This window comes from Engystomops pustulosus, chromosome 11 (assembly GCF_040894005.1).
Source record: "Engystomops pustulosus chromosome 11, aEngPut4.maternal, whole genome shotgun sequence".
Lineage (NCBI taxonomy): Eukaryota > Metazoa > Chordata > Amphibia > Anura > Leptodactylidae > Engystomops > Engystomops pustulosus.
In genome coordinates, this window is record NC_092421.1 from 85,452,204 (window position 1) to 85,465,982 (window position 13,779).

The 13,779-nt window shown below is 47.9% G+C and overlaps 1 protein-coding gene across 1 annotated transcript; it reads left to right on the top strand.

Annotated features, from left to right (window-relative positions):
• On the top strand, positions 1-8,180 carry SLC25A28 (solute carrier family 25 member 28). Its single transcript, XM_072130659.1, has 4 exons — positions 1-448; positions 3,290-3,518; positions 5,618-5,674; positions 6,526-8,180. Exons 1-4 carry the CDS (start codon positions 8-10, stop codon positions 7,044-7,046), a joined length of 1,248 nt encoding a protein of 415 aa, XP_071986760.1. The 5' UTR covers positions 1-7; the 3' UTR covers positions 7,047-8,180.
• The last annotated feature ends 5,599 nt before the right edge of the window (positions 8,181-13,779 follow it).

Consider the following 13,779-nt stretch of genomic DNA (forward strand, 5'->3'; position numbering starts at 1 on the left):
ACGGGTAATGATTAGCAGCCGCTCCGACGAATCAGTGTTGAGATTATGCAACGCAGCCCAGCCTCTCAGCCAATGGGCGTGTGCTGCGGGGCGCCGAGTTTGCGGGCGTTTTGGTGGCGCCACCACGGCGGTGTCGGGTCAGCAGCGGCGCTCAGGGGCCCAGACCGGCGGCCGGGAGCAGCCTGGAGACTGTGACATGGAGCTGGAGGCCGTGCTGAAGGAGCGGGCGGCCGCCGGGGATCCCGCCCGGGTGCTGGGAGCTTGGGTGAAGCGTGGATGGCCGGCGGCCACGGCGGGAGGGCCCGACACCGAGCTGAGCGCTGCGGAGGCCGGAGAGCTGGAGTACGAGGCGCTGCCCGAGGGCTCCACCGTCACCACGCACATGCTGGCCGGGGCCGTGGCCGGGATCATGGAGCACTGCCTCATGTATCCCGTGGACTGCGTCAAGGTGAGCACGTGGCCGCCCGACACCCGCCGTCTGCAGGGCCCCGTACACACCGGCAGACAGGGGGGAGGCTGCGGTATCCTGCCTGTGCACCAGATTATATCCCCTCAGCCAGGGAGCTATTCACTGACAGCATGCAGAGATGTGGAGGAACTACTCAATACATCAGTGATCAGATTGTATCCCCCACAGCAAGGAAGCTATTCACTGACAGCATGCAGAGATGTGGAGGAACCCCTCCATACATCAGTGATCAGATTGTATCCCCTCAGCCAGGGAGCTATTTACTGACAGCATGCAGAGATGTGGAGGAACCCCTCCATACATCAGTGATCAGATTGTATCCCCTCAGCCTATTCACTGACAGCATGCAGAGATGTGGAGGAACCCCTCCATACATCAGTGATCAGATTGTATCCCCTCAGCCAGGGAGCTATTCACTGACAGCATGCAGAGATGTGGAGGAACCCCTTCATACATCAGTGATCAGATTGTATCCCCCACAGCAAGGAAGCTATTCACTGACCGCATGCAGAGATGTGGAGGAACCCCTCCATAGATCAGTGATCAGATTGTATCCCCTCAGCCAGGGAGCTATTCACTGACAGCATGCAGAGATGTGGAGGTAGAAGCATTTGACATTAGAGGGGGTAGACAGTTTAAAAAGATAAGTGACCCCTCCTGTAACCTCGATCTCCCCAGTGAGGTATCTTGAGAACGTGCCCCCGCTCTGAGTACAGGGGGTTACTATGTTATTCCTCCTGGAAATGTCTAACTAATCTGACAAATGGGCGTCACCCTTCCTTCTCATAGGAGTGTGGCCTCAGAGTATAAGCGCACAACCTCCGGCTGGTGACGATGAGCTTATACTTTTCCAGGAGTAATATAGAAGGGAATAATTCTGGGCAAGGAAAGCTGAGTGATTGCTCTGGCGGCCATGTTGGTTGGCATCACCCAGCTTTCCTTTTGTGACTTGGGTGGAAACAATTGGGCAGCTGCCACGTGTAGTCTAGCGCCCCCACCCTGGTATGACATGTGTGAGCAGACTCTGCGGCCGCTGCCCGGGTGTCGCCCTCCTCCTCGCCCGCAGCTGCCAGCGCGGGATTGTTGTTTGTTGTGTAATTATTCTGCGGCCGCCGCGCTCAGTGTTACTTTCCATGAGAAACCGGTTTTGGCGCCTGCGTGCGGATTAAAGGCAGCAGGTAACAGGATCCGTGCTCAAATCTGAAGAAATGGAGGAGCTGCAGCGGAACGTGACCCCGGGGAAAGCTGCGGCAGCGCCATTGTAGGGCACGGCGCTCACCTGGTGCCGCCCCCGGGCAGGAGACATCGCTGTACTGCCGCCATGCTGGGGTCTGTCTTATACCTCCTGCAACTTCTGAATCTCCATAATCAACCTGCCGCTTCACCCATTGGAGAGAACGGGGTCCCAGCAGGCAGACCCTCACCCACCAGCTCTCCAGTGTACAAGGGTATAACATGGCAACATAATACAATCCCCTCTGCACCCGCTGCCCCAAGAGTATTCTCTGATCAGAACATCAGTATTGGGGGGTGATGCCCAGCGCCTCCTCCCATCAGCAGGGACTTGGTAGCGGTCGGCTCGTCTCCCAGGGGTCTTGCTGTGATTCCAGGTGCAGCCCCCATTTACTTTGTTGCGCCTGATACACGGGCCCTGAGCGGACTGCTTCCAGCTCCGAACCCTCGTGTATACAGGACACTGGGTGTCACCCCCTCCACCGATCATGTGTCTATACCAAATCATGTCAGCTCCTGAGGATGGGCCATCAAGATCTAATGGGGTCCCCTGCCTGGTGACAGAGGTTGCGAGTTGAATTGCTGAGGCACCCACCGATCTGCAAGTTAGGTCCTATCCTGTGGATAACTTGATGGGTGGGAAATCCCCTTTGATACAACATGACCGATCCCTCATCACTAGAAGTTTTTTGCTTTGGGATTTTTTGAATTTTTTTTTTTACTAATGGCGATTCTTGATGTCGCCTCAATCATGTAAACATAATCCAAAGTGAAACCCTGGGACATGAATAGACACGCTCCTGGGTTTTGGGCATATTGTAGCGGCAGGGTGTCACCTTGTCCTCCGTCTACTGACAGGTCCAGGCAATGCAGACACCTGACATGCCGGATATATAAAGACGTGCGGCTGGACGTGACCCTCGTGCCTCCCAAATGTCTTGAATAAAGTGCAGGCCTGGCGGAGGGTTCATGTTACCTCCATCTATTTCCTGGCAGGCAGAAGGGGGACGAGCTGAGAATGTGAATAATATAACTTCCCCGCCAATGGCAGGGCTGTACACGTGTAGCGGAGCTGAGCTTATCTTTGCACGGATCCATCTGTGGATATTATGGAAACCAAAATTTGTTAACTTTCAGTGTTTCTTGCTCCTAGCAGTCTTATGTAAAGGGTTAACAAATGATTCACGGTACAATCCCTTTATCACTTACCCAAGGTGATTGGTCAAGGTCCTATTACTGGGAACCAGTTCTCACTAATGGTGGAGCAGTAGATGGAGCCACTCCATTCAGTAGTGTGGGGAAATTGCAGAGCATGAGAGTGCCGGAGATGCCCAAGCGCTCTGCTCAGCAATATCTGACCCTTCCATACTATACAATGGTGCAGCAGGATGCATGTTCAACTTGTTGCGCCACACACTTGCAAAAAGCAGACACCCCCCCCCCCCCCCTCCCCAGCCCTTCTCTGGTTTGTTGGGGTCCCAGCAGTCAGACCAGCAGCTTATACCCCTAGCCTGTGGACAGCAGAGGATAATTTGCAAACCTATGCAACCAAAGCTAATTTTGTTTTTTTTTTTCCTTCCATTCCAGACCCGTATGCAGAGCCTCCAGCCTGATCCGGCCGCACGCTACCGCAACGTCATGGAAGCCCTGTCCAAAATCGTCCGCACAGAAGGATTCTGGAGGCCGATGCGAGGAATGAATGTGACGGCCACTGGCGCCGGCCCGGCCCACGCTCTCTATTTCGCCTGCTACGAAAAGTTAAAAAAGACATTGAGCGACGTTATCCGCCCCGGGGGCAATAGCCATATAGCTAATGGTATTGATGGTTCCTGCATTATTGCTCTAAGATCTGTGTCCTGCTACTGGAGACTACTTTTTTTTTTTTTTTTTTCTTTTTTTGCTCAGGAATTTCTCATGAATCCTATAAGAGAATTCAGATCCCAAGCCCCTTGGGGGGGTATCAGACCCCAAAACTATGAGACTATATCCATGAAATCTTTCATTGGCGTAACCTGTTTACCCCCATTAGTGTTAGTAGACATTGTCCCGTTATACCCTGCAGTATCCGGGTGAGCCATATAAGAGGATCTTCTGTTCATTTTTCATCTTGAGTGTCCAGAGTTCACTGATCCGCACACACTCCTCACCAGTCTTCCCCCTCCTGGACTTGCAGTGGGTGGTGTAATCACAAGACTCATCCAAAATATCGTATATTAGGAGCCCGCGGCAAGCTAGGATGACACTTAAGGATCCATTAAGGATGTGACTGATTTGGAGGGCGCGTGCACACATAGCTCCGCGTCGCTGCTGTGACTGTGTTCTGCAGGGCGGATGCTAGAGACATTGGCGCGTGTCACCCCCCCACGCGTGATTGGTCTGAGCTTGTTGTAATGGAGCACCAGTCCATGCCAGCAGCGGATTACTGGGAGACGAGGAGAGGGCGTCACATCCATTGACCTTTGCTGGATTGCACCTTTTTTTTCTGTGTCACATAAGTGTCCCAGGTTTCAGGATTGCAAAAAGCTAAATATTAAGTTTAACTGGGAGGAATAGAATTTTGTATAGTGAACGGTCTGAATTTGGGTTTAGAACCAGAACGGGTTCACCTTTTTAAAGATCATCATGGATTTTACTTCTGCATAGAATCATGTATGTGATCGGTCATAGATTTTTAGTATGAACCAAAGCGCATGCAGTAGGACCAGGTAATGTGGTCACAGCTGGTCTAATGGGGTAGTCAGTGCGCGGCTCTGATAGCGACACACTTTGTGGAAGGGGTTAATCCCAAGATAAGAGTAAGGTAGAGAAGCGGAGCTCCGTGATATGGGTTTTTTTTTTTACTAGTAGCAGTAGATGTGATGGGCTTTTAGGAGAAATGAGTCCTGATTACCCCGCCCATGTATTGGGGTGTGTGTGTGTATACACAGAAGGCTGTCAATCACTGTGTAGGTGGGGAATTGTGACTCTCGCTGACTCTTCATGAGTCCTGTCAAGATGCAGCTTTATACTTCAGTTCTGCCTTCACCTGTATGAGCAGCTCCTGCCGTTTCAGTGTCTGTATAGTCTTCCGCATCACATTCTGGGAGATGTAGTGCGGTGCCTGGGCTTATAAGGAATATAATTAGTACGTGATGCTCCGGTGTACGTTCCCTGTAGATGTGCAGTCTGGTACCAGTATATTACATGACACGGGGAGGACTTGATGCTAGTCCAGATCAGTCCCAGGAAAGTGAAACAAACATGCCTCGGCATTATACGTAGATTGTATGTGGAGGTAAATTATTCAATGGTGATCAAAGGTGAAGACGCCGCAAAAACTAGAGACTTCAGTAAATGTGAAATGTGCCCTCATTCTGGTGCTGCATGCGGCTGATAACAAGCACCTGGGAGGTTGGAAATGTGTGACAAAGGGTTAAACCTTCCCATTTCTGATTCCCGGTGACAGACAATTCTTTGTACCTGTTTGGCGCGGATGTCGCTCCCCTTCTTCCCACCCATCAAGTAATTAGATTTGTGATTGTAAGGTCACACGTAAAGCATCCAGTCCTGGGGTCTGTGAGCCGGGACCTCCACTGATCACTAGGAGGGTCTAACCTTTGGTAAGAGCACAGATGCCCCACCTATAAGAGACCCTTCATTGTAGAGATCAGAGACCCCCCCCCCCCCTATGGCAGGTCAGTCTTCTATATGACTGGCAGTGGGGTCTTTCAGTAGTCTGTAATATACATGACCAGTGTCTGGAGGGGTCTTCTATAGCCATTGCTCTGTGTGAGTGGTCCACAGATTAGGATTACACCCTTGTGTAGCCTCCTGGCAGCTCCCAGAAAGCAATGCAGCTCTAACGAGAGGTCCCTAGATGAGTTAACCCTTTGCTGTGACACTGCACTCCCTCACTTGATAGTTTTTGTCTTTTAGGGGCCGCAGGATGTGTAGCGACACTGTTACATGACGCAGCTATGAATCCCGCAGAAGGTGAGAACATAAGATAAGATGAGGCCACAGAACATGTATGAACGGTCCTCTATACGGTGTCATGTCTCCCTCTCGCTGTTGGTCAGCATGAAATTCAGGTTTTTTATGTTTTCTTGGAATAAAGTCCATTAAAGGAGTGAAACGTCACATGTCGAGACTGAAGCCTGCAGTGTACTAAAGGTGTTATACCCGCTCCTGCTGTTACTATCTGCAGGGGTCCTGTCACCTTTAATGACTGGAGTGGCAGGTGAAGCGTGAGTGTGCACCCTGACGCTCCACTGATTGGAGAAAGTGAATGGTTTAGTGTCACATCGGTAGCCTCTGAAATGACAATAACCTATAAACTTTTACCAAGTTACATGTTACCCCCTAACCACAGGATAGATAATCTGACTGCTGGAAGAATGGGGGTCCTGTGCTCACTAATGGGTGACAGCTCAGGCATGTGTCCTGCTGCTACTACGATGGGTGTTTCCATCACTCTGTTACTACTGAATGGAGCAGCAGGACACATGCAGCCACTTCACCATTAGTGAGAGCAGGATCCCCATTCTCCACATTGCTGGAGTTATCCTCCTGATTGTAGTTGCACTCTCACTGATCCTCTAGTTATCCTCCTGTTCTGTGAAACCACTTGGCACAGTCCCTTTAAGGATATGTCATAAGTTGCGCGTGGTTGATTGTAAAGACTGAGTGTAGCCGCTGCATTTACTTGTAGGCAATAACTGGTGTTTTTCAGTATTTTTTTTTACTTAAACTAATTTCACTTTATTTTTTTTCTATGTGTTCTCCTCTTGGGGACCCATCTGGACCTGGTTATCCTATGTGCCCCTGGAATCTATTGTGTAAAGTGATCAAGCAGAGGATGCAGATGTACAATTCCCCGTACCGGCGAGTGACTGACTGCATGCGGGCGGTGTGGCGGAACGAGGGCGCTGGTGCCTTTTACCGAAGCTACACGACCCAACTGACTATGAACATCCCCTTCCAGGCCATTCACTTCATGACTTACGAGTTCTTACAGGAGAAACTCAATCCTCAAAGACGATATAACCCGAGCTCTCACATGTTGTCGGGGGCTTGTGCGGGGGCCGTGGCTGCCGCCGTCACCACCCCGCTGGATGTATGTAAGACTTTACTGAACACGCAGGAATCTGTGGCCTTGAACTCCCTGAACATGAGCGGACATATCACGGGCATGGCTAACGCCTTCAGGACGGTTTACCAAATCGGCGGCTTGACCGCTTACTTCCGGGGTGTTCAGGCCAGGGTCATCTATCAGATGCCCTCCACGGCCATAGCGTGGTCTGTGTACGAGTTCTTCAAATATATCATCACCAAGCGCCAGGAGGAGAGGCGGGCCGGCCATTGAGCGCACCACCAAAGCACGCGACTCGGAGAGGCTCCAGGCAGGGGTTACTGAGCAGTCCTCAGCTTTTAACGTTTTATTTGTACCTGTTCTTAGCACGAGGATTCGGGAGCCCCCCCACCACCCAGTCCTCCACCTAATACAACGTGCAGAACAAACCAATTGAATGTCTCGTTCTCAGTCCCTGCGATTTAACCTCCTGACGTGTAACTATGAATGTCGACACCAAGCACTACCGTACCTCCAAAGCTACAGGACCCTCTGTGGTCCCTATACACAACTATCAACGCTTCCTATAATTCTGTAGTGTCCAGGGGCCTGGAGTTTGCTCCATCATCTCTGAGCGAAGTGTGTGCATATACCTTTAGATGTGTCTGTTACAGCAGTAATCCAACAGGGGGCGCACGGAAAGGCGTCCGCATCCCGGATTCCCCATTGCCGTGCGCTCGGTAATGTCCTCTAGTCGCAGTGTCCTTACCAAAGTCTTGTCCCGAGGCGCCACCCAAGCCGTTGTCACCACGCACACGATAAAGCACTTACGCCATGTCAGTGGTTAAAGACTTTTTCTTCTTTTATTTTAAATTGAATGTTACTTTTTTTTGGCCAAAATAACCTTTTTCATCTATTTTTGTAAGATGATGTCATTTCAATGTTCCAAAGTTAAAGTAAAGTTGCAACCGAGCCCCTAATATCCCCCCTCACCCTCCGCCATGCTGCTAGAGTGAGTAACACAACAGTAGTGTATAGACCAGGCCCTGTCCCAGCAGAGTTGTCATGGGGTCCTTGGTGTAGCCCATCGGCGTGCAGCTGTATCCTGGAGGAGACGCCCTGTTTTGCGTACGGGTTTGTCTTGTAATGGCTTTTTGATGGCTGTGCACACATGCACCCTCTGCCGTGTGCACAGCTGATGTCTGTAACCCCGGGTACATGGTGATCTCCTCCAGACCCTTACTATTTGCAGTCTTATTTTAGCTGCTGTATTTATTTTGGTGTCTCTCTCCTGAGATGTACCGGCGCTGGGGCTATGTACGGGTGTTGTTGTACTCTTGGATTCTGGGTCTGCTGTTCTTTCATCCAAAACTGTATTCTGATTAACCTGGTCCAAACGCACATTAAAAATTGAGACCGTAAATAACATTTTTGCTTGTGTATGTGATTATTTTCTTAGAACCAGTCCAACATCCCAGCACTGGCCCTGAAGCGCGGGTACAAGCAAGCAAAAATTGGAAGACATTGCAAAGTTTTCTCCATGGAAAAATGTTTCACTGTCCTGCTGCTACTAACACACAATGTATGATTACATTGTGTGTGTCTTAGTAGCTGCAGGACAGTGAAATTTATTTTCTATTACTGAAGCGTCTTCAAGTGCACTAGGGGTGTGTCCTCACACTGCTGTCCTTTAACCCCTTCCAGTTACACCAGGTTTTTTTGTTAATTTTTCGCTCTCCACACTTTTTCAGTGTGCAAAGCTGGGCGAGGGCTTATTTTCTGCATAACAAATTTTACCCCTGAGTGACATTATTTATTATTCTATGCCATGTACTAGGAAGCTGGAAAAAAAAATTCCAAATGTGGGTGAAATTGGCAAAAAAAAAATTTTTTGCTTCACTTTCTTGTGGGCTCGGTTTTTACGGCTTTTGCTGTGCGCTCCAAATGACACCTCTGCGTTATTCTTTGATTCGGTACGATCACGGGGATAACATATTTATGTAGGTTTTATAGTCTTATTATACATTTTTAAAATTTAAAACCATGTGTACGAAAAGTTCTTTCGCCATCTTCTGCCGCTAATAACTTTTTCACACTTCGATGTACGGAGCTGCGTGAGGGTTTTTTTTTTTGCAAAATGAGATGTTTTCATTGATTTTGAGGATTATGCGTCCTTTTGATCACTTATTACATTTTTATTATGTGATGTAAAAGTGGCGTTTCGGACATTTGGGCGCTATTTTACGTTAAGGGGTTTACTGCCGACAATAACGGGTTGTATATTTTCATAGGTCGACATTTTGGGACGCGGCGATACCTGACATGTCTGAGTGAGTTTGTGGTTTTTTTTGTTTTTTGTTTTTTTTGCTGTTTTCTTTAGTTTTATATCGGTTCTAGGGAAAGGGGGTGGTTTGAATTTTAACATTTTTTAACTTGGACCATTTAGGGTTTTTTAACCCTCGATGATTTCGTCGTTTTGTACCATATACTACAATATGCAGCCAACCCCACCTCTTTATGATGACGGCTTACCCTGGGAGCCCTCTTCATACATCTTTAGTAGCTCTGCACCGTATATATATGTACGGCGCAGAACATGAAGAGGTTGAGTTGAAGGGCTCCGCAGCTTCGGCTTGGATACTGCGTTAGTTATGCCGTGAGGAGAGGCTATGGAGATGCTAATATGTAATATCGGGGGGTGTTACAGGAGCTCATTGCTCTATGATCACACATTACATACAGGGTAGATGGATACGGTATATACTGACTGCAGTCACTGATATTCTGTAGTGAGGTGTCAGTGTTCAGCTATATTCACACAAACGTTATGGGCCCCCCTTCCCCCATACACGGCAATGGGCTCACGGCGCCCTATGGGAGCGGTACGGTGCGGTGCATACCGGTCCCCATGTGTGAATGAGCCCCAATGTTTGTTTGTTTTTTGTATATGTCCCCACATGTTTTGTAAAGCGTTACGGAATAGGATGGTGCCATAAAAATAATTATTTTCACAGGCCCCTGCAGAACATGACATGGCAGGGGGTCTTATCACCCACCCAAGAGCAGGGTGTTTATAGTACATGTACAGTGAGGCATTGGATCACAAGTAACCTGCTCTACAAGTGTTTTGCTTTTTATTTTACAAGAAAAATTTCAGAAAACAATTAAGTCCCTCCCCATCTGCTCTTGCACTGTCCCTCCCCATCTGCTCTTGCACTGTCCCTCCCCATCTGCTCTTGCACTGTCCCTCCCCATCTGCTCTTGCACTGCCCCTCCCCATCTGCTCTTGCACTGCCCCTCCCTTTCTGCTCTTGCACTGCCCCTCCCCATCTGCTCTTGCACTGCCCCTCCCCATCTGCTCTTGCACTGCCCCTCCCCATCTGCTCTTGCACTGCCCCTCCCCATCTGCTCTTGCACTGCCCCTCCCCATCTGCTCTTGCACTGCCCCTCCCTCTCTCACAAAATTGGTTAACAGAATAGTGAAGAAGCAGAAGAAATAAGGCTATTCTATAATGTACTGTACAGGACTAAATATTTTTGGGGTACAGAACGAATCGTCTGCATTTCCAATGGGAAAACTTGCGTCTATATATGAGCAATTTGGATTTTTAATAAAAATTCTGCTTGTAATCCAAGGTATTTAGTCATTGCGGAACCAGTCGTTTGGGTTTCAATGATTTCTCATGGGAAAACGAGCCAATTGTATTACAAGCAGGGGCACAACTACAATGGCAGTAGCTGCTATGGGGCCCAAAGTGTCAGGGGGCCCTGGTGGCATATGATCTGACACATTAAAGAGTGGAGGATGTGCACTGTTATATACATATTATGCAGCACATTGTCCATCATAATATGTACATAACATGTGTATATGCTGCATGTATGTATGGTGTGTGTATATATGCGCTATATGTTTGTATATGGTACCGTATGTGTGTATATATGCGCTATATGTTTGTATATGGTACCGTATGTGTGTATACACACATACGGTACCATATACAAACATATAGCGCATATATACACACATACGGTACCATATACAAACATATAGCGCATATATACACACATACGGTACCATATACAAACATATAGCGCATATATACACACATACGGTACCATATACAAACATATAGCGCATATATACACACACCATACATACATGCAGCATATACACATGTTATGTACATATTATGATGGACAATGTGTTTGTATATGTTTGTATATGGTACCGTATGTGTGTATACACACATACGGTACCATATACAAACATATAGCGCATATATACACACATACGGTACCATATACAAACATATAGCGCATATATACACACACCATACATACATGCAGCATATACACATGTTATGTACATATTATGATGGACAATGTGCTGCATAATATGTATATAACAGTGCACATCCTCCACTCTTTAATGTGTCAGATCATATGCCACCAGGGCCCCCTGACACTTTGGGCCCCATAGCAGCTACTGCCATTGTAGTTGTGCCCCTGCTTGTAATACAATTGGCTCGTTTTCCCCATGAATATATAATTTTTTTTTTTAGTGGGAAGCAAGTTCCCACAATGAATTCTGGTTGTAATCCAAGGTTCCACTGGTTCTGTTTATTCATACCCTCACACACGTGACCTCTGAGGACACTGCCCCCCTCATCCAGCAGGGGACGCTGTTGTGCAAACATTCGGATACTTTACATTCCTTCTCCGATTACGACTTCCCAGACGTCTGTGAGGCTGGTGTGGAGGGGATCTTCACCACAGACAGGAAATTATTGTGTCCCGAACCCTTTAAAAGGTCAATTCTGATCAATAACCTGATAAATACAATATCAGCCATTATTTAAAGGGAGTCTAAAAACTTCCAAACTCCCCTCTAGTCCAGTGCATTGCCTGCAGCACCTGCTCCACAGGGAGCTGACAATTTATATGTATCCGCAGGATGGGGATGAGAGTCCCACGATGGTGACACCTTCAATATAGTCGTATGGCGGATGGGCCCACATCTAGTAAGCGGAGTCTGCGGAGTATTCTGCACATAAATACACATGGAAACTGGCGCTTATGTATGTTGTGTTTCGTTATTGTCTAGTGGCCGCACTATTCGCTCCGCACCACAATATTGTGCACATAATTGGGCGTTCTGGTGCGTATTCACACCGCGCATCACATTAGTCGTAAGTCCAAAATAATTGTGGCGCACGCCCTTTAAACTGAGTGCACAAAAAAAAAAAAAACTGGTGTACTCGGTTTAAGATAAGATAATCCTTTATTAGTCCCACAGTGGGGAAATTCACAGCGTTACAGCAGCAGAGAGGGTACAGAGAGTGAAGTACAAACTATGACAACAATAATATCAGGGATAATTATGCACTCTGCGCTTCACTATTAATAAATTTGGGTCTGTATGGGAAAGTTAGACTGCTGCTTCTTGTGCCCAATAGAATCACCAGATTTTACCTCCTTAAACTACCCCCCCCCCCTCCCTCCCCAAATGGTGTTACTGTAATGTCAATGTAAATATAAAAATCCTATCTTTCAGGTCACATCAGGCTTGAGGTTGTGTGGTTTTCAGATCCAGAGGGACAGACAGATCCAGTTCCCGCCTATTTCTTTAACTGCCTGTAACTCCGGTTCTTTCTGTCACAGAACCACAAACCTGATCTGAAAGATGAAATTTTTATCTTTAATTGGACTCCAAATATTAAATATAAGGACTGGAGGTAGGGTCCTCTAAGATGACTCATTTCAATCAAAACATGACTCTTCTCAGCCTAAAAATAGGTAAACGGGTGAGATTTCACATAAAAGAGGGAATTGTAGAAAGGACATTTCATCCCCTACCTGATGGGGCTGGGAGTTTAATGGGGTAAATTCTGGTGACAGGTTCTCTTAAAAAAAAAAAAAAAAAAAAAAAACCACATAAAGGACTCCTGTACTGCTTGGTCATACTTGTACTCCTGATCACAATTTTTGAAGTTTCCTTCGGCTACGGTTACAGGTACCGCTAGGTTTACAAGCAGGATTTGTGTCTCAGCCCAAACGCATTTGCGTTTGCAGGGAAACGCATGCAATTGTAGCCGTTTCACTGGAAATGCTAATGAGTTCGAACATGGTCAGATCCAGGTCTCAGTAGGCCCCTGGGTGGCAGAGCCTCAGTGGGCCCCTTTGCAGGGAACTCCTGTGGCTGCATTTAAAAAATCAGAAACGATAACAGTCCCTTGTTCCTTAAAATATTCCCTAGTTTGTCATCCCAAACAGCCCCCTCATAGTTATTTTATATAAACCCCTCAACCCCATGTATCCCTTATGTGGGCCTGGGCCCTGGCCTGTATGGCCAGTACTGACGCCAGCCCTGAGTTCAGGCCAAGGCTCATCCCCCTGCAGTAGCGTGGTGCTTCTAAGCGCTAGCGGTACGTGTGACTGTACCCTCCCTCCCATTTCAATCCTTCTCTTAATTTTTGCTGCCTGCTCATTGAGGATTCCCCATTACCTAATAGATGTACACTGCATGCAGGCGAGTGGTTGGGTGCAATAATTGGTGCGATGCCAGTGTCTCACTGACCAGGACGCCTGATGGAGGGCAGCACAAGGCCTTGCGGGTGATTATAAGTGTCTACGACTCAAAGCTTTTCATTCCTGCTTGTTGAGAAGAAGACAATGGGGCACATTTACTTACCCGTCCCGTTGACGCCGACGATCCGAAATGTCCGAGGATGATTCGTAGCTGCCGCGATCCACTAGGATCGTGCGTCCAATTTCCTGCATGTGTCGCTTTCCCCGCTGAGGTCCGCCGGAGTTCACCTGCTTCTTCCTGGTGCATGTAAGTGCTTGATCTTGCGACACAATTAGATTTTTAAATTCCGCGGTTTGTCCGAATCAGTCGGGTTGTCCGACGGCCAGGCCCCCCGATTTGTGCTACATGAAAGCCACAATCCGATTGCGCGCGCCAAAAACCCAGGGCAATTCAGGGCAAATATTCGGGACACCCAGCGGAAATGCATCCGACGGA

Coding starts and splice junctions, on each gene's coding strand:
- SLC25A28 (XM_072130659.1), top strand. CDS start 8: ATGATTAGCAGCCGCTCCGACGAATCAGTGTTGAGATTATGCAACGCA. Junction 449..3,289: donor ATCCCGTGGACTGCGTCAAG/GTGAGCACGTGG, acceptor CTTCCATTCCAG/ACCCGTATGCAGAGCCTCCA. Junction 3,519..5,617: donor CAATAGCCATATAGCTAATG/GTATTGATGGTT, acceptor TTTGTCTTTTAG/GGGCCGCAGGATGTGTAGCG.